The sequence below is a fragment of the Sphaeramia orbicularis genome, chromosome 8 (genome assembly GCF_902148855.1).
Source record: "Sphaeramia orbicularis chromosome 8, fSphaOr1.1, whole genome shotgun sequence".
Classification (NCBI taxonomy): domain Eukaryota; kingdom Metazoa; phylum Chordata; class Actinopteri; order Kurtiformes; family Apogonidae; genus Sphaeramia; species Sphaeramia orbicularis.
The window spans coordinates 54,449,576-54,473,256 of NC_043964.1; the positions used below are offsets into that span (position 1 = coordinate 54,449,576).

A 23,681-nucleotide genomic window follows, 5' to 3' on the forward strand; every position below is an offset into this window, starting at 1 on the left:
TGATCCAGTCTGTGGACACACTGGGCTGGTTCACTGGTGCTTTGGTTATTATTATGGTATGTGAGCTCCTGCTGCTGTTGGGACCTTTAGTACCCACACTGGTGAACACAACTCTGACATATCCTGTACGTTTCATTTATATTCACTGCATACATTCTCTATATATTCTACATCTATAAATATTGGTGCATGTGTGTTTGTCCAAAGAGCCTGTGTAACAGCAGCAGCTGAAGGACTTTGAACATTTGGCACAAAAACACTTCAACCAACATTCGATCAGTTCCAGAACAGAGAAGAACACCAACAAGGTCTGTGTCTGTGTCCGTCTGTGCGTCTGGTGCAAGGTTTTAATAGTTTGAATTTTTCATTCTACTTTAGTTTTATTTAGTTTTGACTTTTTTTCTCTAATTCAGTTCATTTTAATCAGTTTTTAGAGCAGGTTTGCTAGTTTTTATTAGTTTTCTTTTTTAAAAAAAAAAAAAAAGGTTAGTTTTAGGTTTTTTTTAGTTTTTTTTTTATATCTTTTCTCTTCTTCTCTGTTGTCGTATTCAAATCAATCCCAGACAGGACTCTGCTGCTTTAGTCTCCATGTTTCCAGGTAGAGTGGGGACCAGAAGACGACTGGAAACCACAAGTGAACACAAGTGACGGACCCTTAAATATCAGATGGGGCCACCGGCTAAAATTGCTCGAGTGAAATAAATCAATTTTGTATCAATCCAACATTGACAATAACAAAAACTAAGGGAATTTTAGCCCTAATTTTTATATGTTTTAGTTAGTTTTGTAAACACACAATACAATTTCAGTTAGTTATTGTTTTTTTCTTTTAATTATAGTTTTTATTTACTTCAGTTAACGAAAATGATTTTTTTCAATGCTAGTTTTCATCATTTGGTTAGTTCTCGTTAACAATAATAACCTGGTCTGGTGTGGAACTTGTACTAATTTTCATGACAGCTGTGGTTTCTGTTTGTTCCAGATGTCTCTGACTGTTGTTACTGTGATGCTGCTGTGCATTAATGGTTTGGTTGTAGCAGTTCCAGTCAACCTAGTGAGTCACCTGACACACACATACCACATACACAACACCTGCAGCATCTACAACAGCGGTGTCAAAGTCTTATCTTACTTTTATTATTTAATTTTTATTTTTTTTAAATTTGGTTTTTATTTATTTATTTATAGATTCAGTTTTCATTCACAGAACTGCTCTGCACATGCAAATCCCTTGAGTGTCCATTCAGTCAATCACAAACTATTAAAGCAGGGCTGTCAAACTCATTTTCTTCTGGGGGCCACATTCAGCCCAATTTAATCTGAAGTGGGCCGGACCAGTCCAATAATAGCATAATAGCTGATAAATAATGACAACTGCAAATTGTTTTAGTGCAAAAAAATGACATTCAGTTATGCCAATATTTACATTTATAAACTATCCAAACAAAAAGGATGTGAATAACCTGAGAAAAATGAAATTTGTTAAGAAATATAAGTACAATCTTATCAATATTATGCATCAACTTATCATTTCTACAAATGCATTACAGATCAGATCTACAAAGGCACAAAATATTTAGTAACAGGCAGAAAATTGTTCAAATTGTACTTGATTTTCTTTAGACATTTCAGGTTGTTCATATTTGTTCAGGTTATTCACATGCTATTGTTAAAGGATAGTTTGTTAATGTCAACATTTTCATCATTTAATGATTTTTGCACTAAATCAAAGAGAAAAAATTGGTGTTGTCATTAATTATAGGTTATTATGATATTATTTTTGAGCTTGATGCCCTAACTTGTACTTTGCAAATTCATCCCCTGGGCTGGATTGGAACCTTTGGCCGGCTGGTTTTGGCCCCTGGACCACATGTTTGACACCTGTGGTCTACAACATATATAACACATGCAGCATCTACAACATGTACAGATGATCCTTAAGCTGGTCCTTATAACCTGTGTTTCCTCCTCCTCCTCACAGATGCCCATTCAGACAGCAGACAGACACAGGGGTAGGTCATGTGTCTGTGTGGAACCCTCTGAATGTATAGTTATACGATGAACGTCCACATCTGGGTGGAATTCTAATCCTCATACATGCGATGCCTCTGTTAATAAAACCAGGTCACTTAGCTGGAACACTGCCACTTCTTCACCTTTACCTGAGTCCTGTTTCTGTGTCCTAGAGGTTGTCATTTTCTACGCGGCTTACCAAGGCTCGCTGAGGGAAGTTCTGGTCAGCCCGGTCGTCTTCAACCAGGTGTTGGTCAACCAGGGCTCGGCCTACAGTAATGAAACCGGTATGTTCACCGCACCGGTCTCTGGCATCTACCAGTTCATGTCCTCCTTCCAGCTCTGCAGAGGGAACTTCAACAACGACTGGCGCCTCACGGTCAACGGGGTCTTCAGGAGTTTCTGCCACGCACAGGTACGGCAGACCCCCCTTCACATCAGTTCATTTATGTCCAAACCAAACAGACGGTATCCAGATGTTTGTCCACGCTGACCTATGCCCAGGCCCCTCCCCCATCATTCTGGGTTGGTTGGCCTCGTCTCCGAAGGACTCGCAGGTCTTTTTGGTGGGATTTAGCACAGGAGTCAGGTGGAGAGGGTCTTTTGGTGGAACTGACAGTGAACCTACAGAAAACAGGAAGGAAGAGCATGACAGTACTGCCATCTGGTGGCTCATCTGTGTATCACTACCAAATTGATGAGATTTTTGGGTTATTACCTCCGCCAAGGAGGTTTTGTGATCACTTTGCTTTGTGTGTGTTTCTTTATGTGTTTGTTTGTTTGTTAGCAAGATAACTGAAAAAGTTATGGATGGATTTTCATGAAATTTTCAGGAAATGTTGATGCTGGCACAAGGAAGAAATGATTAAATTTAGGTGGTGATCGGGGGGGGGGCAGATCCTCCTCCCAAGGAATCAAGCTACTGGGATCCGGTTCTCAAAAAGAACCAGTTCTCGATTCCCATCCCTACTCATACATGGAAATTGATACTTGAAGAAACATTTTTTCGTTATTCAGAAGGACCAATAAAGGCTCCAGTTACAAAAAACTGGAATTTTCTGTCAATGATTTAATGGTTCAGGCTTTACAGGGTTTACAGTAGTTGTGGTTAATAAGTTACACTAACTAAAGGTATCAGATGAGTTTGTTGTGCAAATGTTTCATCAATTTCACCATTTTGCCACATCAGTAAATTAGCATTAGCATTAGCGCACCCATCAACCCATGTGATTCCTCAGGCCCACCCACTTATCCAGATATGGGCTCTTCTAATTCCAAAACAGCCAAGATAGTGGAAGTCAGTGTGATATGTGAAGTTAAAACATCCATGTGTTTTAAAGCAAAGACACACCAACCTGATTTTCAGCGGTCGAACGTCATCGGGTAGTCTGGCGAGTTCGGTGACATGCGTCTTGTTGGTGTGTTCCATGCGATCTGCTGTCGTTAACGTTCTCTCCAGTCTTTTCAGCCGATTCAACATGTGTAATGGTCCACTACCCGTTGTTCAGTCGGACCAATCTGATTGGTGCAGGGACAGACCTGGACCAGTGAATGAGTGAAGCAGAAGGTTCCACGTGAATCCAGCTCTGCCAAAGTACTGCACACTGTTACTGTCTTCTAGAATGGTCCACTCACTGCTCAGATCAGATCTGAATGAGTAACAATCAGTGTTGAATATGGACGTCACTCAGTCCATCAAGTCAACACTGTTAGCATTGTTGGCATAGTGCGATTTCTCCTTAGTTTTCGCCTGCAACATCTTTCTTCTTCCACCAGTAGAAGAACCCCTAGAGCTGACAACACCAGGATCTGCTTATACGAACCATCTGTACAACAAGTACAACAACCCTGACCCTTCCAGACTACTGAACACTGACTACAATGACTGACGACAATGAGTTCTGGGTTTTCGTCTAGAGAGATGTTCTGTTATTTCCGGCTTTATGTCTCATGCAAGTGCAGAACGTAAACTGAAGTCGGTAGTCGATTTGGTGTGTTCTTCACACTTTTTTGAGCGCCTCGGGGAGACGGGAGCCCACTGATCAGCTGAGCTACCTTTTCTGGCTGGTCAGGTTGGTGTGTCTTCGCCCTTACACAGTGTACAGGTCTAAGAGAGAAGAAGAAAGTCCATACAAGTAGTGCAGACAAAGTAAGATGAGCACACACATCAAAAATGAAACTAACCAAATGTTTTCCATCACATAATACAATTCTATATTCACTTCCAAGGTTATTTTCATTAACAAAAACTAACGAAAAGACGAAAACTTGAATTGAAAAAACATTTTCATTAAGTGAAATAAATAAAAACTATAATTAAAAGAAAAAATGATAACTAACTGTAACTGTATTGTGTGTTTATAAAACTAACTAAAACATAAAAAATTAACAACAAAAAAAATTATGGATAAAATTCCCTTTGTTTTCATCTTTGTCAACATCAGATTGATACAAAAGCGATTTATTTCACTCTAGCAATTTTAGCTAGCGGCACCATATGACACTTCACAGTCCGTCACTTGTGGTTTCCAGTCGTCTTCTGGTCCCCACTCTACCTGGAAACATGGAGGCTGAAGCAGCAGAGTCCTGTCTGGGATTTATTTGAATACGACGACAGACAAGAAGAGAAAAGAGACCACTGAACTAAAACTAAACTAAAACTAAGCATTTAGAAAAAAAAAATTGAAACTAATAAAAACTAGCAAACCTGCTCTAAATACGAATTAAAACGAACTGAACTAGAGGGAAAAAAAAGTCAAAACTAAATAAGACTAAACTATAATGAAAAATCCAAAACTATTAGAACCTTGTTCACCTCCTTGTGGCTGTAATTGAAAGAAAAAAAAAGGTGAGATGACACATGACTTTGATAGAGCCAATCACAGCTGATAGCCAGTCTGACAGCGTCCTTCCCACATGTCTGCAGGTGTCTGGTGGTGACACAACCCTCAACACCTGCTACTACATGGAGAAACTCAAAAAAGGTGACCAGGTGTGGATAACTCAGCAAGTGGGGAGTTGTGCCTGGGCTAGCAGCCTCTCCAAAACCATCACCTTCTCTGGGGTTCTACTGGCCAGTGAAGATATGTCCATGGTTGGAGGAAGGTACCAGTCTGGGAGTTCCTGTCCTCTGCCCATTATGGGCGCCAACATGAAACCCACGTCTGCTTCTGCAGAGAACAGCTCTGCTTCGTCCGCTGTGGCCGTCACACTGCTGCTCTGTGCTCTTCTTTCTTCTTGAAACTACTGACAACACTTGTCCCAAATAATACTGTTGACATGTACTGCATTTGTTTGTAGGAAATTGCAGTTGGTCAGAACAACAAACCTAGAACAATTTTAAAAAGTCATAAATAACAGCATACAATGGGAACAACCCAATACTTATTATGAAAGTGAATGTTTTTCTGCTGTTTGTTTATATCTTGGGCTTGTCTTGCAGATATTGAATGTGAACCAAATTTCGATTTTTGTGGACAATAAAATTCTTATCTTATCTTATCTTTTTTTTTTTTTTTTTTTACTTATCTTAACCCTTTCATGCATGAATTATGAGAACCTGAGTCAAGATCGTTTTCCTGAGTGTTTTTATTCCTCTTTAGGCATGAAAAAAAAAAAGAGATTGAATTTTATTTTTTTTAATTAACCTATTTTTCATGGAGTTACAAAAATGTCCACTCATTTGGACACCATGGGTTTAATTTTTGAAGCAAAGAAACATGTATTTAAACGCAATATCAGAAAGTGAAACTGTGTGAAAACTATGAAACAAAAGCATTTTTAATGCAGCTAATCTGATGTTTTCTCACCTGTTATCATACTCTAATACTAGTTCTTACTCACTTCATGGAGATAATTAAAAAAAAACAAAAAAACAGTATGTTTAAGAAAACTGTTAATTACAGTTTAATAACAATTAGCAATTGCTTTACACTCAATCATGTGACTGCAGATCAGGTTTATCAAGAACATAAACTTGCAGTAATGGTATGAATTACAGAGTATGAGCTGGTGCATAAGCCTCCACTGTGTCAGCTGATATGGAACTAAAACAACAAAACCCATGAACAAACAAGAGAACAGCTGGAGGAGAACTGTCCACTGGAGTGACCAGCATGTATGAAAGGGTTAACTTATCTTACATCAGGCCTGTGATGAACTGACAGCTTCACCTCAACATCAGCTGGGATAAAGGTTAAAGGTTAACTTACTTTATTGTTCTTGTGTGGAAATGTGGCCTCTGCATTTTACCCATCTGAATACGCACACAGCACCTAGCGTTAGCATTAGCATTAGCACATAGCATACATATCATCAGCAGTAAGATGCTGTTGAAGGGGACCAAGTGCAGATCTTCATTAGTTCTGTGTTCAGGGGAACCAGCAGGAGAACCAGCCTTTATGAACATGTTTTAATGGTGAAGGAAAACTGGAGGAAACATGTGGAGAGAACAGTGAGAGTCAACACAAACAGGAGGAGGTGTGACCAAACAGGAGGAGGTGTGACCAAACAGGAGGAGGTGTGACCAAACAGGAGGAGGTGTGACCAAACAGGTCTCTCTGCTCCTCCTCCTCTCTGCTCCTCCTCCTGTTTCTCCTCCTCTTCCTGTCTCTCCTCTCTCCTCCTCCAGCTACTCCAACCAGACAGAGATCTGACCAAATTGGGCTGAAACCTGTCACGCAGATGTGACAGCCGATTGTCCCGGTCCTGTGCAGCGGTTGTAACAGGCGGTCGACCAGATCTGGGTCGGTGGTTGGAAGAGCCGGTGGTGTGGTAATGCTCAGCAAGGCGTCCAACGGTAGAGTGGTGGAGTCCAAACAGCCTGACTAGATAGTGGAGGTCAGTGTGATATGTGAAGTTAAAACATCCATGTGTTTTAAAGCAAAGACACACCAACCTGATTTTCGGCGGTCGGACATCATCGGGCGGTCTGGCGAGTTCGGTGACATGCATCTTGTGGGTGTGTTCCATGCGATCGGCTGTCGTTCAACATGTGTAATCAGCCACTACCAGTCGTTCAGTCGGACCAATCTGATTGGTGCAGGGACAGACCTGGACTAGTGAATGAGTGAAGGAGAAGTTTCCTTGTGAATCCAGCTCTGCCAAAGTCCTGCACACTGTTACTGTCTTCTAGAATAGTCCACTCACTGCTCAGATCAGATCTGAATGGGTGTGCACCAACCCTTCTGGACTACTGAACACTGTATGCTATGTGCTAATGCTAATGCTCCGTCCAGTTTAAAATGCCAATGAACCCATCTCTCTCTGGTTGCACTAGTGGTGTGATTGTGGACAAATGTGTTTTTGCTCCATTTCGGTGTCTTTTTATAGGGAATGGTTGTGCACAATTGAGGAGAGGTCCAATTCACCTGTGAGTTTGACTCCTGAGCAGACATGGGTGAGGAATACACAATACAGTTCTTATTGATAATCAAAATCAATCAACCAGAACCAGGAAAACAATCATATCATTTGGACTCAGAATAGGACTGAACTTATGGTAGTTTGCAATTTTGCAATAACTGTCATATTTCTGAAAAAATCAAGAAAATGAAAATGGTGCGTTTCTTCTTTCCTTGAGTGTAGTTATTTATGTAATAGAGTGAATGCACATACGTCACTTCCCCCCAGGCCACGCCCCTCTGAGTCAGACTGAGCGGCAAAAACAAACCAACTCAACATGGCGGAGTATCGCAGTAACTACAGCCAGACCAGGAAAACTGTGGAATAGAACATGAAATTAAAGACAACTGGACTGGACATGGATCCATCCAAGCTACCAAACAACCAGTGTTCTACCAACACTGATCTGGGACAGAAATCACCTATCCTGACATTTACATGAACCTGAGTTCAACGCCGGGAAAATCCCCAATGCAAAGGCTGAAAGCATCCAACAGACACAGAGTTGTGTCCATCCTGGTCCTGGTTCATTAGAGGATTCCAGCTGGTGAGTGCTTTCATTCAACATACTATTGTTTTGGAGGTTTTGTGTCAGTGCAGACGGAGTTTGTTGGCGGTGATTTGGGCGGTAAAGGCCCAGCAGTAGTGCTCACAGTTCACTACTGATTTACTGGAGTTGAACCCTTAGTACTGACCCAAGTGAGTGGATGATCTACTGGTACTGTGGAGATTTAAGGAGAGTTCACATCAAATACTGGATCCAACACAGATCCAACAGCTGTGTGCTAGAGGAGCCCCTGATTTGGAAAACTAGGTTAGCCTCAGTTTAAGCTAGTTTACAAATCATGTAGAGCACAAGGTTCACAATCACACAACTGAAGACACAAACGATTCAGTTCTGAAATCTAGAACTAAATGACAGATGCTAACATTCAGAGCTTTACTAAGAAGGAACGTTAGCCAAAACCAGATGGAATTTAAGGGATGAGTTTACACAAGAGGCGACACGGTGGTGCAGTGGTTTGTACTCATGCCTCACAGCGAGAAGGTCCCGGGTTTGATTCCAACACCAGTCAACAGGGTGGGACCTTTCTGTGTGGAGTTTGCATGTTCTTCTCGTGTCTGCGTGGGTTCTCTCCGGGTACTCTGGCTCCTCCCACCATCCAAACACATGCGCTGATAGGTTAATTGGTTAATCTAAATTGCCCATAGGTGTGAATGTGAGAGTGATTGTTTGTCTCCATATGTTCAGCCCTGAAATGAACTGGAGAAATGTCCAGGGTGAACCCCGCCTTCGCCTGTAAGTAGCTGAGGTAGGCTCCAAGTGACCCCCGTGACCCTAGTGAGGATAAAGTGGGTTCAGAAAATGAATGAATGAATTTTACGCAAGAATACAGCATAAATTAACATTACCTGGCACAAAATGCCAACCACAGATCCAGGTTTGGTTGTCTGGATTCCAGTTCTTTCTCTGAATTGCAGCGATCCATCTGCCTCTTCTGTCTGTGGCTTTAGGTCTCCGCTAAAACGAGAGCTCCCAGTGCTTTTAAACCTATTTGTACGATCAATGGCACAACAGCTCTGCCCCATTTTTTAGATTGTTCTAAAGTTTTCACAGTATTCAAACCAAAGCCACTACTCATCTGCCTCTGTCTGACACTCAGTGGGCGGAACCGCGGTGACGTCACGTGCAGACCCTCTATTGTTTTGCTAAAGCTAACAATTAGGGGCCAGGATGTTGGAGCCATTTATAATATTTATACATTTGTTGGATAATGGTAGATCAAAATAAGGCCAATGATCATGTTGATTAATGAATTATGATTGGTTTCCTGTTGTTTTCAGCTGCTCACGCCCGCCTCCTGGTCGGACTGTCCTCCTGTGATCGGGGACAGAGGACCGCTGGTTCTGCCCTGGGTCTGACTGTTGAAGGAGTCAGACAGTTTATCTACCGCTAAATATACACCAAATACACCATATCTGCAAAAGAAGGGTTTTTTGTGTGTGATTATTGTGAAGTTGAAGTCAACCACAGAGAATATTTTTGTTGGTGAAAATAAATTTTGATCATTTTGAATATACAGGGGTTGGACAAAATGAGAATAAAGTCATAGTTTTAAAAAACGTATTATTTAACAAGAAAAACGTCATTATTTAACGAGAAAAAAGTAGTTAACAAGAATAAAATCGTAGTTAAAAAAAACTCATTATTTAACGAGAGTAAAGTCGTTATTTAACGAGAATAAAGTCATAGTTTGAAAAAACTCATTCTTTAACAAGAATAAAGTCATTATTTAACGAGAAAAAAGTAGTTATTTAACGAGAATAAAGTCGTAGTTTTAAAAAAACTCATTATTTAACGAGAATAAAGTCGTTATCTAATGAGAATAATATCATTATTTAATGAGAATAAAGTCATACCCACTCGTCTAATACTGTCGAACTGTGAACATTTAGTTCAGTTCTTCTTTCATTTGTGGTTCAGACACAAAGGTCAAATACTGAGTCTGTCCTCCATCAACACATTAGTCTCAGGACTTTGAAGACAGTCTGCACACATTTGGGTTTGTTGTAAGAACTGAACTGATTTGTACCAAATTTCCTCTTTAGTTTCAGACAAACTGCTGCAGTGTTCGTCTGTAGGACTATCAGTGGAAACAGCAGAACTAAACACAGGGTCTGTGTTTCTGAACAAACTGTGGATTCTACTGTGAGTTTGAGTCCAAAATAAGGGAAAGGATCTGCTTCACTTGTTCGCTGTAAAACTGGAAACTCTGTCGAATTTTCAAAACATTACGACTTTAATCTCAAAAAAGTGCAACTTTATTCTCGTTAAATAATGATTTTATTCTCGTAGTGACATGCATTTTTATTTTCTTATGTGGCCCTAATACGCCGTCGTACTATTGTAATTCGGTTCCAGTAGTTTTAGTTTTGGTTCTTTTTTTCTAAATCCGTCCAGCTGCATTTTGACACCTGTTTAAGTCCATAAAACAGTTCCATGATCAAAACTCAGTAAAAGCAGTGAAAAAAAAAAAAGAAAAACAGAAAATCACCACAACACCGGAAACAACAGGAAAAATTAAAACACAAGGAAAACAGTAAAAAAACAAAAAAAAAAAGCCCAAACCCTTTATTTTTTATAGTGGGTCGTCTAATTCACTGCACTGAGTTCCACCCCCCATTTGACAGGGGCGGGGCTTGAGCTGAGCATGCTCAGATGTCTATGGAAAGAACAAGGTCTATTCTATCAGTACAATTGGAAATCTTTCATTTGTGGATGCAGATAATGTAAATAATATTTTGAGGAAAAAGCTCAGATTTTTGATTAAAGTAATAAATGAATGTAAATGAACCTGAACATTTTCTGAGATCGTGGCGGGAGAAGACAACCACAGCAGATCGAAGCTGGACTTGGACAGAGACGTTGTGTCTTCTTTTTCCTTCAGGACTGACGCTGTGGGACAAACTCTCAAAGACTTCACGTCTGTCAAATCCCAGAACAGCAGCAGCTATCACGTCATGACCTCCGACACCATCGACTCGAAATCTTCTCTCCTGGACGTTCAAGCCGGTCTGAAGGCCACTTTCATGAGTGGTTTGATCGAAGTTGAAGGTTCTGCTAAGTTTCTGAAAGACCACAAGCAATTCAAGAACCAGAGCCGAGTGACCCTTCAGTACCACCACCCACTTTGAGCAGCTGACCATGATCCATGATGAAGCCATGAGCAAACTGCAGATCGGATCTGAAAAAGGTTCTGTGACTCATGTGGTCACCGGCATCCTGTACGGCGCCAACGCCTTCTTTGTGTTCGACAGCCAAAACTTCAACACCAGCAGCATTCAGGAAATCGAGGGCAGCATGAAAGCAATGGTGAACAAGATCCCATCCTTCAGCGTTGGAGGAGACGTCAGTTTGAGCCTGAACGAAAACGAACAAGCTCTGGCCGAAAGCATGTCCTGCAAGTTCTACGGTGACTTCATTCTTGAGAGCAACCCTGCAACCTTTGAAGATGCAGTGAAGACCTGTGTGGAGCTGCCCAAGCTGTTGGGAGACGACGGGTCCAACTCTGTCCCCCTGAAGGTCTGGCTGATCCTTTATTTCAACCAAACCACCAGTTCAGTAGTTTTAGATATAACCTATCGCCTATATAGATGTACCTATCGCCTGCTGTTACAGTAGCAGTTACTGTAGGACGCAGCGTCAGCAGGTCCCCTTCTTTACCCTCAGGTCCCCTTCTCTACCCTCAGGTCCCCTTCTTTACCCTCAGGTCCCCTTCTCTACCCTCAGGTCCCCTTCTTTACCCTCAGGTCCCCTTCTCTACCCTCAGGTCCCCTTCTCTACCCTCAGGTCCCCTTCTTTACCCTCAGGTCCCCTTCTCTACCCTCAGGTCCCCTTCTTTACCCTCAGGTCCCCTTCTCTACCCTCAGGTCCCCTTCTCTACCCTCAGGTCCCCTTCTTTACCCTCAGGTCCCCTTCTCTACCCTCAGGTCCCCTTCTCTACCCTCAGGTCCCCTTCTTACCCTCAGGTCCCCTTCTCTACCCTCAGGTCCCCTTCTCTACCCTCAGGTCCCCTTCTTTACCCTCAGGTCCCCTTCTTTACCCTCAGGTCCCCTTCTTTACCCTCAGGTCCCCTTCTTTACCCTCAGGTCCCCTTCTTTACCCTCAGGTCCCCTTCTCTACCCTCAGGTCCCCTTCTTTACCCTCAGGTCCCCTTCTTTACCCTCAGGTCCCCTTCTCTACCCTCAGGTCCCCTTCTTACCCTCAGGTCCCCTTCTTTACCCTCAGGTCCCCTTCTTTACCCTCAGGTCCCCTTCTCTACCCTCAGGTCCCCTTCTCTACCCTCAGGTCCCCTTCTCTACCCTCAGGTCCCCTTCTTTACCCTCAGGTCCCCTTCTCTACCCTCAGGTCCCCTTCTTTACCCTCAGGTCCCCTTCTCTACCCTCAGGTCCCCTTCTTTACCCTCAGGTCCCCTTCTTTACCCTCAGGTCCCCTTCTCAGGTCCCCTTCTCTACCCTCAGGTCCCCTTCTTTACCCTCAGGTCCCCTTCTCAGGTCCCCTTCTCTACCCTCAGGTCCCCTTCTCTACCCTTAGGTCCCCTTCTCTACCCTCAGGTCCCCTTCTCTACCCTCAGGTCCCCTTCTCTACCCTCAGGTCCCCTTCTTTACCCTCAGGTCCCCTTCTCTACCCTCAGGTCCCCTTCTTTACCCTCAGGTCCCCTTCTTTACCCTCAGGTCCCCTTCTCTACCCTCAGGTCCCCTTCTCTACCCTCAGGTCCCCTTCTCTACCCTCAGGTCCCCTTCTCTACCCTCAGGTCCCCTTCTTTACCCTCAGGTCCCCTTCTCTACCCTCAGGTCCCCTTCTCTACCCTCAGGTCCCCTTCTCTACCCTCAGGTCCCCTTCTTTACCCTCAGGTCCCCTTCTCTACCCTCAGGTCCCCTTCTCTACCCTCAGGTCCCCTTCTCTACCCTCAGGTCCCCTTCTTTACCCTCAGGTCCCCTTCTTTACCCTCAGGTCCCCTTCTCTACCCTCAGGTCCCCTTCTCTACCCTCAGGTCCCCTTCTTTACCCTCAGGTCCCCTTCTCTACCCTCAGGTCCCCTTCTTTACCCTCAGGTCCCCTTCTTTACCCTCAGGTCCCCTTCTCTACCCTCAGGTCCCCTTCTTTACCCTCAGGTCCCCTTCTTTACCCTCAGGTCCCCTTCTTTACCCTCAGGTCCCCTTCTTTACCCTCAGGTCCCCTTCTCTACCCTCAGGTCCCCTTCTTTACCCTCAGGTCCCCTTCTCTACCCTCAGGTCCCCTTCTCTACCCTCAGGTCCCCTTCTCTACCCTCAGGTCCCCTTCTCTACCCTCAGGTCCCCTTCTTTACCCTCAGGTCCCCTTCTTTACCCTCAGGTCCCCTTCTCTACCCTCAGGTCCCCTTCTCTACCCTTAGGTAAAGCTGCTGTGTATGGCCTTAGATTGGATTCTTTCCTAAAGCGAGCGCAGATACAGGAAACAAATGCGTAAAACGCTGTTGGACCAGTTCCAGTAGTTGACTGGTGCCCTCATACACATTCACTGATTCCTTATTAGTTAACGTCGGGTCCACGTCACACCTGACAGAAGCCCGTGGTCCAAAAGTGTCCGCTCCGTAACAGAGCAGACACATTTATGAACAGGAAAGTGAAAGTATGTCATAAAACCCTGTTGATATGTATCTTTGCGCAATTTTCAGTGGTTAAATTTGGGACCTATTCTAGTGGGTATACGGCGTATACATACGTATCACGTAGACTACCCCCCCCCCCCCCATCAGCACCCCAGGAGAAGAGTATCAGACTAATAATGCTGCCCTGGGGAGTTCAGGATACTCCAGGATACTCTGTTACTTCTATATTTTTAGGTGTCCTTGTGGACGTACAATAAAACATCACAGTTTGCTCAGCTCTGTTGTGTTTTGTTTGTTTGTTTGTTTGTTTGTTTTTGGGGGGGGGGGGGCACTTGAAGAGGATCTCACCCATTGTGTCATTTAAGCTAGAACCACCACTGGTTGCGATAAACCCTTTATTGTACTGCCCATGTACAGTCACTGCCTCTAAAGCATTGTAGTTATCGACAACATTAACCTCCTGAGACCCAGGAAATGTCAGAAAAGCACCAGCTTTTTATGTTTTTTTATTAAATCAGTGCCTATATTGGAAACATCATGATGCAACAGTTTTTTCAGATGCAGTTTTTAACATGTTTATGGAATGTCCTTTGTGGTGGACAGTTTTCTTTTCTTTTTCTGTATAAAGTTGTGAAACTCTTGTCCACAAATGTGGACAGAAAACCCATAGTTGGGTCTGAAGAGGTTAAAGTTCAGTGACAATCTTTGTACAAACTTCAGTCCATTCAAAACAGCGCTGCCAGAGTCCTCAAACGGACCCATAAACTGGAACACATGGCTCCCATCCTCCAGAACCTCCACTGGTTACCAGTCCCCTTCAGAATTACTTATAAGACCACCCTCATCACCTTCAAATGCCTCCGTGGAAAGGCCCTCGACTCCCTCCAGGACCTCCTCACCCCTCACACCTCCACCTGTAGTCTCCGGCCCCACAGCGCCAACCTCCTCCTCCTCCTCCCCCCCAGAGCTAAACTTCAGACCATGGGTGACCGGGCCTTCTCCTCTGTACCCCCCGTATTCGGACCTCCCTCCCTGACCACCTCAGAGCTCCTTCAAAAAGAGCTAAAAACATTCGTGTTTAGATCGGCTTTTTATGGCCCACCACGATGCTGTGTTTTATTCACTTAGTCTTTTATTCCTAATACAGTATTTTATTTTTTATTGGACTGTCTTCTGTCTGTAGCACTTTGAGATTCTGCTGAATGACAAGTGCTTTGTAAATGCAAATTATTATTATTATTATTATTATTATTATTATTATTATTATTATTATTATTATTATTATATACAAAGTCAACAAGTGCATACATAACGTCATCACAGTTTGGTCAAGGTCAAATCCATGTTTTGTCGGTCACAGACATTTACATGTATTTAAATGGTGGGTTAGAGCATTCAAATCCAGGTTAAATAATTTATATTTTAAGAAAATATGTTTGGGGTTGTTGTATCACAATCCATTTTAGTATTTATCATGTGGAACCAATAAAGTTAATTTCACTGCTTTGTTTTTGACAGTTTGGTTCAGACATTCACAGAGTCCAAAGAACGGATGAACGAACATTTTGTCGACCTGGGCCCAACACTCCAGCCTGCAGAGTCAGTTTACCACTGGGCTGTGAACAGGAAGACAAACACTAATTAACCGTGACTGGATTTGGATAGTTGGACTATTAGGAGAGTTTATGACTTGGTGCAGAGTTGGAGTGAAAAGCATCAGTACCTTTGATCATCCCAGAGGTTCCAGCTGTCTTTGTCCTGCTTTCATCTAAGGTGAGTGTTGGTAAAACTGGGTAGACTAATGCTGGAACACTGCAGGGGGTTTACACTCAAATCCCACTGTGACCATGTGAACAGCACAGATGCATGATTTATAGGGAAAAACATTAGGACTGCATAAACTGGTTTAAAACAGTATTCTGATGATTATTATGGGCAGTATTATAAATAAAGGTGTACAAACTGTATGGTTGGAAATCAGTCAAAATGTACAGATGACCTCTAGAAATGTCATGTACTTCTGCTCACTGTCACTAAATCCAAACTTTCATTGAGGTTGTGTTTATTTTTTCCATTTCTGCACAGATCACCCTAAATCCTACTAAATATGGACTTTAAAGTATTTTGTGATAATATTGTGATTATGACTGTGGTTGGATTAATTGTGGATCTGCAGCTAACCTTTTTAGTCACATGATGAAAGACCAAAGTTTTTTCTCAGTTGTAGAAGTGGTCAAAGTACTGCATTATTAGAAAATATTGTACTTGACCATTTTGCTGTGTAACTATGAGAACACATATATCTATTATTTTTGCATTTTATTGCATTTGTTGCTGTTATTATAATATTCTATTCACTTCCACTCTGCTCCTCTGCATTATCACAGTGGATAAGACATCAGGGTGTTTGTCTACACACTAGTCTTATTTCTTTTCTATTAAAACTGTTCATGTGTCTGCAGCTCATACAAACTCTCCTGTCATGAAGCTTTTGGAGGAAATGTGCTTCTTCGTCCACCTGCTGCTCCTCCTCTGTCCTGTGTATGAGGGACTGAACCTGCGACATTTCAAATACATACAATACAACAGAAGATACTCTGACCCGAAAACCTGGAAGGAGGCACAGGCGGTCTGTAGGGAATACCACGTCGACTTGGCCACTATCAGAAATCCAGCTGATAATGTTTATACTTCGTATTACGGTGGCTGGATTGGTTTGTACCGTGATGGTCCAAACTCTGCGTGGAAATGGTCCAGAGGAGACGAGACCGCCGACTTCACCGACTGGTCAGGTGTTGAACCTGTTCTATTTTTAGATCTTTCATTTTGTTTCCCATCTTGGAAGTGTAACCCCCAATGTTGGGAGTACTGCATTACAAAAGTGATGCATTACAGTAATGGATTACTTTTTTGCTGTAATGCAGTAGTGTAAGGCATTATTAATTAGTTCACAGTAATATTGTACTTGGTACATGTTCAATAGTTCCTGCATTACAATGCACTTTTCGCCCAGAATGTAATTGCTCAAATGAAAAGAAAAACAAAACACAACAAACTAGAAGCACTCGGAGAGCGCAGACCTCCACCAAGGCTGATCAGTGCCCCCCCACCCCAGATCACCACCAAAATGTAATCACTTGTGCCTTGTGCCAGTATCAACATTTCCGGAAATTTCCATCCAAATCCGTCCATAACTTTTTCAGTTATCTTGCACACAGACAGACAGACAGACAGACCAACGCCGACAAAAACAGAACCTCCTTGGCGGAGGTAAAAACAGCTGGACCGCGAGACCTTAAAGGCGGGGTAGGAGATGTTTTCCTGGCGTAGTTTTTACTATATTGCTTAAAATCCCTTTCATATGGAGCCCAGGAAAGGACATGAATAAAATAAGAACTACTGCATTATAATGCACATGTTTTGTGTTATAACACAGTCATATTTGCTTTCTCTTCCTTGAGGTCCATACATAATATGCTGAGGTCCAGTTCAGGTCCGACATGCCCCCGTCCTGTGTAGTATGACTGTAACTCTTTCATTATTTGTCTGATCGGAAAAATTCCAATAGTTTCTGTGTGAAATTCATATTTGCCCAGCTTCAGGGTTGAGTGCAGCTTCATGGAAACAGGTGGATGTACGCCAAGTGTGAGTGGTCTATGAGAAAGGAGGATGTGCACATTGGATTAAAACCATTTATACTCCTGAGCCTAACATGGTCCACCTGGACTTGTGTTCTGATTTTGACCATAAAAAGGTCAGAAAATATGCTTTGAGTCCTTTTGCCCATTTTTGCAGAACACTTTGAACATTCAGTATAGCAGTCATTTAGAATTCACTGTTTGTTTAATACTGTAGTAACAGTTTAAAGGTGTGGGAGACTTTAGTGACCAATTTTTCATCATATCTGTCAAACCTCAGTCATATCCTCAGTGTCATGAATCTGTCAGTCTGTCATTACTCACCTGAATCTATTGCATTACAGTGAACGGTTTCTTAAGTTATATTAGCTATATTAGATATATTAGTTATACAAGTTTATTAGTTATATTAGTGTATTAGTTATATTAGTTTATAAGTTTACTAGTTATATTAGCTATATTAGATATATTAGTTATACAAGTTTATTAGTTATATTAGTGTATTAGTTATATTAGTTTATTAGTTATATTAGTTATATTAGTTTATAAGTTATATTAGCTCTATTAGTTATATTAATTATATTAGCTATATTAGCTCTATTAGTTGATTAGTTATATTAGTTTATTACTTATATTAGCTAAATTAGTTATATTAGCTCTATTAGTTATATTAGTTTATTGGCTATATTAGTTATATTAGCTAGATTAGTTTATTAGTTATATTAGCTCTATTAGTTATATTAGTTATATTAGTTATATTAGCTCTATTAGTTATATTAGTTATATTAGTCCCCTTACCACATCTTTTTCTACTGGACATTTAGTCCCATACCAGCTCCACAAAATAACTCTAAAAAAATATCCAAATTAAACTCTGTCCACGCCTCCACAAAATGCACAAATATGACACAAATCAAAAATGCAAATTATAATAATTCACAAAAAATAGGTTCAAAGTTTTGCAAATGCTCTTTTATCTATGAAAAGGACTATCTACGAAGCACAATTGTATGTCCGTATTCAAATGCTGTGAGGTATTCTGGGTGATTTTAGCCTCTCATGCTATCGTACAATGACACCACGAGTACAATGCCACTAGTCTATGAAAAGGAAATTTTTCAAACCAACACAGGGATTTGAAATGACAAACACGAAGAGCAACATAAATCTGCCTCTGGTCTGTTTATTCCAGATGTGTGTAATGTGCCATATACTTCCATTGTGTAGCCGATCTACACATTTATTAAAACCCATAATTTTTTTTGTCCTTCATACTTCTCTGGTCATGTCCAGATGAGTTCAAGACTCCTAGTCAAATACTATCAAATTTTTCATTTTTATTTTTTACAATTTTTTTTTTTTTTTTTAAATTTATCTGTATATCTGAAATGTGCATCCAGTAAAATGCCACAATTTCTTCTGCTTCTTTCAGGAACACCAAAAAACAATGGACACTGCGCTCATAAATGCCCCAACCAAACAGGATGGAGTAGTGCGAACTGCCAGACTTCACGTTCATACATATGTTATGATGAACCTCTGATTCTTGTGAAGGAGAATAAGACGTGGGAGGATGCACTAGTGCACTGCAGGTCTCTGAAGGTCAAGAACTCGAATGTGTACAGCAGCCACTGCTATGACCTGGCCACCCTGCTCACTCCAGATGACCACGACTACGCCAGAGAGATGATCCAAGAGGCCACCACTGACATGGTAGGTCCATGTTCTACAGTGGACACTAATGCCGCATTTCTACTACGTTGTACCGACTCGAATCGACTCGACTCAACCTTTTCGCATTGCATTTTTTGCATTGTAGCACAAGGGTGGTGGTGGTGTACAGCAGCACTTTTTACTCATAGACAAAAAATCGACAACGCCACCCGGGGAGAAGGCCCCAGGACCTGTATCAGTTTAACACTTGTACACTGAAAGGCCGCGTAGGTTTGGACAGATAATGCAGAGGATGTGATTAATTACAAACAATTAACGATATTTTATCACAACACATTAAAAGATAGGCCTATTCATTTTGTCAGACTCGAAATGATTGAACGGTGATATGTCTATCAAACTCAACTGCCATTCACCCCTCCCCCCATCCCCCCTCTGCACGTACCTGTCTTTGGGCTGGAAACACTTGTACTGGAAGCGCAGCCAGAACCTGGTTCTATTAGTTCTATTAGGATGGAAAGTTCACCGGCAAACTGTTTTGTCACTAACATAAATCACCAAGAAATGTAACATTAGTCCCATAAGTCTGAACTGGGGCTGTTCTGGAAGAGTGGGGGGGTTAGAGGTAACTGAAGGAGGTATGCATGGATACGCAAGACGGAGGCTCAGCCGGGGCCGTTGTCGGCGAGGGAGCCTCAGCCCGTGGAGGACACAGAGCTGTGGCCGGGGCCGGACCGGACCGGACCGTATACGGCGTCAGAGTAAAGCCGGGGATGGAGCAGAGCCTCACGGTGAATTGTTGGTGTGCAGCGCTCGTGAACCGTCTGGAACAAGCATTGCACGTGTCACTACTCTGGAGGCGTGGCTTCGGAGGGACGTCTGAAGAAAGGGGTTTGGACTTTTGAACTGAGTATTTTCAAAATGTAGCTGCTGGAACCGTTTTTCCAAGATCTGAGACCCCACCTTTAAGCAAAGCAACAAACGACAAACAAAAAAGCAAAGCACATAAAATCACAGCAAACATGCACAGCAGACATTAAGCACAGCAAAACACAATAAAACAAGCAAATAAACAAACATGCACAGCAGACATTAAGCACAGCAAAACACAATAAAACAAGCAAATAAACAAACATGCACAGCAGACATTAAGCACAGCAAAACACAATAAAACAAGCAAATAAACAAACATGCACAGCAAGCAACAGCAAAATCATCCAAAGCAAATTAAGCATCACAATCCCACACTCATGCAAACTTCACTCACCCAATTGTAGAAGAAACCAAACTAGAAGAAACCAAAAAGAATTAATTATTCTCAGAGGTCCGCTTTAACGCACACACACACCGGTTAGAGCGCTGCGGCGTGTGCACACCAGACGCACAGTTGAAGGGACGGGGGCCCAAAAGCTGACGCTCGGCGTAGGAACCCCATTGAAACACAGGCGGACAAAACAACGGCACCTTTGAGGAAGGCGGAGGCAGCGGGCACCAAACAGGCCAAGTGCCGTAGGTCCTGGATCTACATGAAGACGGAGGTTTTAGTGATCGGTTACACCAGGAAACTATGCTGGTTCAGGTGTGAGCGTCTTACCTGTCGGCGAAAGCACATTCACATGTGGGCAGCAGGAGGGGGAGCGCCGCAGGGAAACCAGAGCCTGGTCCCGGCAACAGCCCAGGACCCAGCACATAACCTGGGGTGAGCGCTGGCATGAAGCCCGAATCAACACAGACAATGAGCAGACCTACCGGAGAAAGAGCCCCGGCGACACAAAGCCGGCCACGCCCACACCGGCCGGAGAGCGAGGAGGAGGGGGTGCGTGACAGCCACCAGGTAGACCCCCAAACAGCTCTGGCTGGGTAAGCAGAAGAGGGAGCAACCCAGCCACCATGTCCATGTGGGCCCCAGAAGGGTTACAGTTGGGCTGCATATAAGGGTCCCATGTGGGTTTGTCCACAGTTTCCATGGTGACCCCACATGTGTTCACCCAGATCAGAATCAGAATCTCTTTATTGTCAGTGTACCAAGTACAACAAAACTGTGGCAAAGCTCTCAGGTTCAGCGCAAGAATTTACAGACAACAAATATCAGTAAAAGGCAGTTATTTACATTAAAAATAAAAAGTACTGCAAACTAAGATATTTGTAAAACACCGAATGTAAGTAATGCAAATAACATGAGAAGAAGTGCAAATGACATGAAAGAAATATCGTGGGATAAATAATGTGAAGAATAAATAATATGATATATTCAGATCTCTGATTCTGATCTGGGCAAACATATGGGGTCACCATGGAAACTGTGGACAAACCCAAATGGGACCCTTATATGCAGCCCACATGGGACCCTTCTGGGGCCCACATGGGACCCTTCTGGGGCCCACATGGACATGCTGGCTGGGAATCAAGCCCCAACAGTATGCAGGTCTGTAGCACGCTGCTTCCACCAAACCCACCTGAGACAGTGATCGTATGTGGACTACCCACTGTGCCTATTAGGCTCTGCCAGTGCCACCCACTAATCACCTATCAGGTGCGCACTGACATGCCTCACATTACATAAAAGAACCTGGAATCTGGTACCCGGTACTAGTTTTTAGGTTCCTACTCCGCCGATGTTCCAAAACTAGGGAAGAGATACTAAAAGGTGACATGTAACCACTGCAGACCACAGATAGGTCAGAGTTGTCTCCGCATCATTGTCCTCATCGTCAATGTGCGATCCACTATTTAAAAAAAAAAAAAAAAACAGATTCAGGAGTGTACAGTAAATATAGCAGAAGGCTAATCCACATGATGACAGCCCACAAAACTACACTGTGGTTGGTGGAGGAGCTTCAGACATTTCTGTCCTTGGTGGCCGACGAAAAAATTCAGTGTGAGCTTAACGGGGCAGCACACAAGTACGTTTATCAGCAAGTTACGCACTGTGTCACTATGACGTCCAGGTACTCTAACATCAATAGTATTCTGTGATGGAAATGGTCTCCAGGAACAGGACCTGGTACCTGAGTCGAGTCGAGTCGGGTCGAGTCGAGCTGTGCCGGTTCCACGTCGAGGAAACACGGCATAACTGTGTTTGAGTGGCTCATCCTCTGTGTTCTCTGCTGAATGTTCCTCAGGTGTGGACCGGTCTGCGATTCCTGGCTGGTCGGTGGATGTGGGTGGGTGGAGAACAACTACAGCACACGATTGAACACTGTGAAGGTGACCAGACCTGTGGCGGACTGAGCAAGAATAACGCAGATCCCTACAAACGAAGAATGTGTGAAAAGAAATTCAACTTCCTCTGCTCCTGGAGGTGTTAAATTCAAGACAATTTCATGTGAAGATCCTTTTCTGAGAGAAAATTAGTGTCAAATCCAGAAGATCCTGATCAGCATGTAGATATTATGTGTCAGTCATCTCCCCATCAGGGTTGTAGTGTAGAAATTTACTTGATATAATTTATATTTACTGAGTTATTGCATCAATCCACTTCCTATCTCTTATAATGGGGACATTTTTCAAAGTCGCACCAAATCCAGAATCAGATCGGGATCCAAATAATTTCAATACCTTGTGTTGACGTCATCATAAAGAAGCTGTATACCAAGATTGAAGTCAATCAGAACTGTACTTTTGGAGAAGAAGACGATTGAAAGTTTTGTAACAGACGACAATGACGGCGACAGACCCCACATGACGACAACAGCTTACGGCCTGTCGGCCGGTAAGCTAAAAACCCTGACGGCTTAAATATCTAAAAAAAAAAAAAAAAAAGCAGCATAAAAAAAAAAGAGTGTTTCTAGAAGTATAAAGGACACATAAACCATCATCGTATACTCTGGGCTACATTCAGCATTCCACACAGTTCATGTCCAGCAGTATTCAGTGAAATTAGGCCTGCACGATTTTGGCCAAAAATAAAATCCCGATTTTTTGCTTTAAAAACTTGATTTTCGATTTCAATATTTGGGTAAAACTACAAAAGACAACAGAAGCTATTTCAATCATTTTGTTTTTATTTTAGAAAATAGTAAACTAATGTTCCTACTTGGAATGAAGTGCAATTGCAAGAAATCCCTCCTGGGTTTGGTAAAGTGACACAACTGAAAATCCTCTTGACCAAACAAATAAGAATCCTTTCATATTAATAAAGTGAGAACCTTTCACCAAACCTCACTTGAAAAGAAACAGGTTCTTTGTTAAAGATGAAGTGTCCTTATGTGGGAATGAAGTCAAAACTTCATACAAACAAAAAGGAATCCCCCTTGGGATAAAGTGACAAGCATAACGGTCTTTCACCCAACTTCACTTTAAAAAAATAAAAGTTTTTTTTTTTTATCATTTTGAACAAACAATGTACAAAATCAGAAACACTGACATTTTGTAAAATGGAGCTTTAAAACAATGTATCCTGGAGCCAAAAGCACAAACACAAAGTATGTTATTTGTATGTCTATTGAGAAACACTTGCACAAACAAAATGACATGTTATTTGCATAATTAAATGACAGCATCATGTGAGACTCCTGTGATCTCTCATAAAACCAGAGATAGAGGTAATGCCAGTCTGTTGTTTCTACAAGTTACACTGTTGCAGTCAGATTATTTCAGTCACTCATTACATTTGTTGAAGTCACATTTCCAAGTTTTTTACCAGGAACACGAGTCTGTCTACAACATCTGGTTTGAGCGATGCCCTGTGGCATGTTCCTGTGTTCCCTCCAACACTAAACAGCCTGTCGGACGGGGCACTTGTTGCAGGGATTTAGAGGTATTTCTTGGCTAGCATGCTGAGTCTTGGAAAGTTTTCTTCA

At 42.4% G+C, this 23,681-nt stretch overlaps 1 protein-coding gene across 1 annotated transcript; it reads left to right on the forward strand.

Moving 5' to 3' along the window:
• Window positions 1–967: 967 nt before the first annotated feature.
• Window positions 968–5,254, forward strand: LOC115424893 (multimerin-2-like). Its single transcript, XM_030142287.1, has 4 exons — window positions 968–1,054; window positions 1,982–2,012; window positions 2,187–2,428; window positions 4,940–5,254. Exons 1-4 carry the CDS (start codon window positions 983–985, stop codon window positions 5,252–5,254), a joined length of 660 nt encoding a protein of 219 aa, XP_029998147.1. The 5' UTR covers window positions 968–982.
• Window positions 5,255–23,681: the final 18,427 nt, after the last annotated feature.

What these genes read in the sequence shown, in the direction of transcription:
- LOC115424893 (XM_030142287.1), top strand. Translation starts at nt 983, where the DNA reads ATGTCTCTGACTGTTGTTACTGTGATGCTGCTGTGCATTAATGGTTTG. An exon ending in TAGCAGTTCCAGTCAACCTA is followed by an intron (nt 1,055 to 1,981) that starts GTGAGTCACCTG and finishes TCCTCCTCACAG; the next exon opens with ATGCCCATTCAGACAGCAGA. An exon ending in GACAGCAGACAGACACAGGG is followed by an intron (nt 2,013 to 2,186) that starts GTAGGTCATGTG and finishes TCTGTGTCCTAG; the next exon opens with AGGTTGTCATTTTCTACGCG.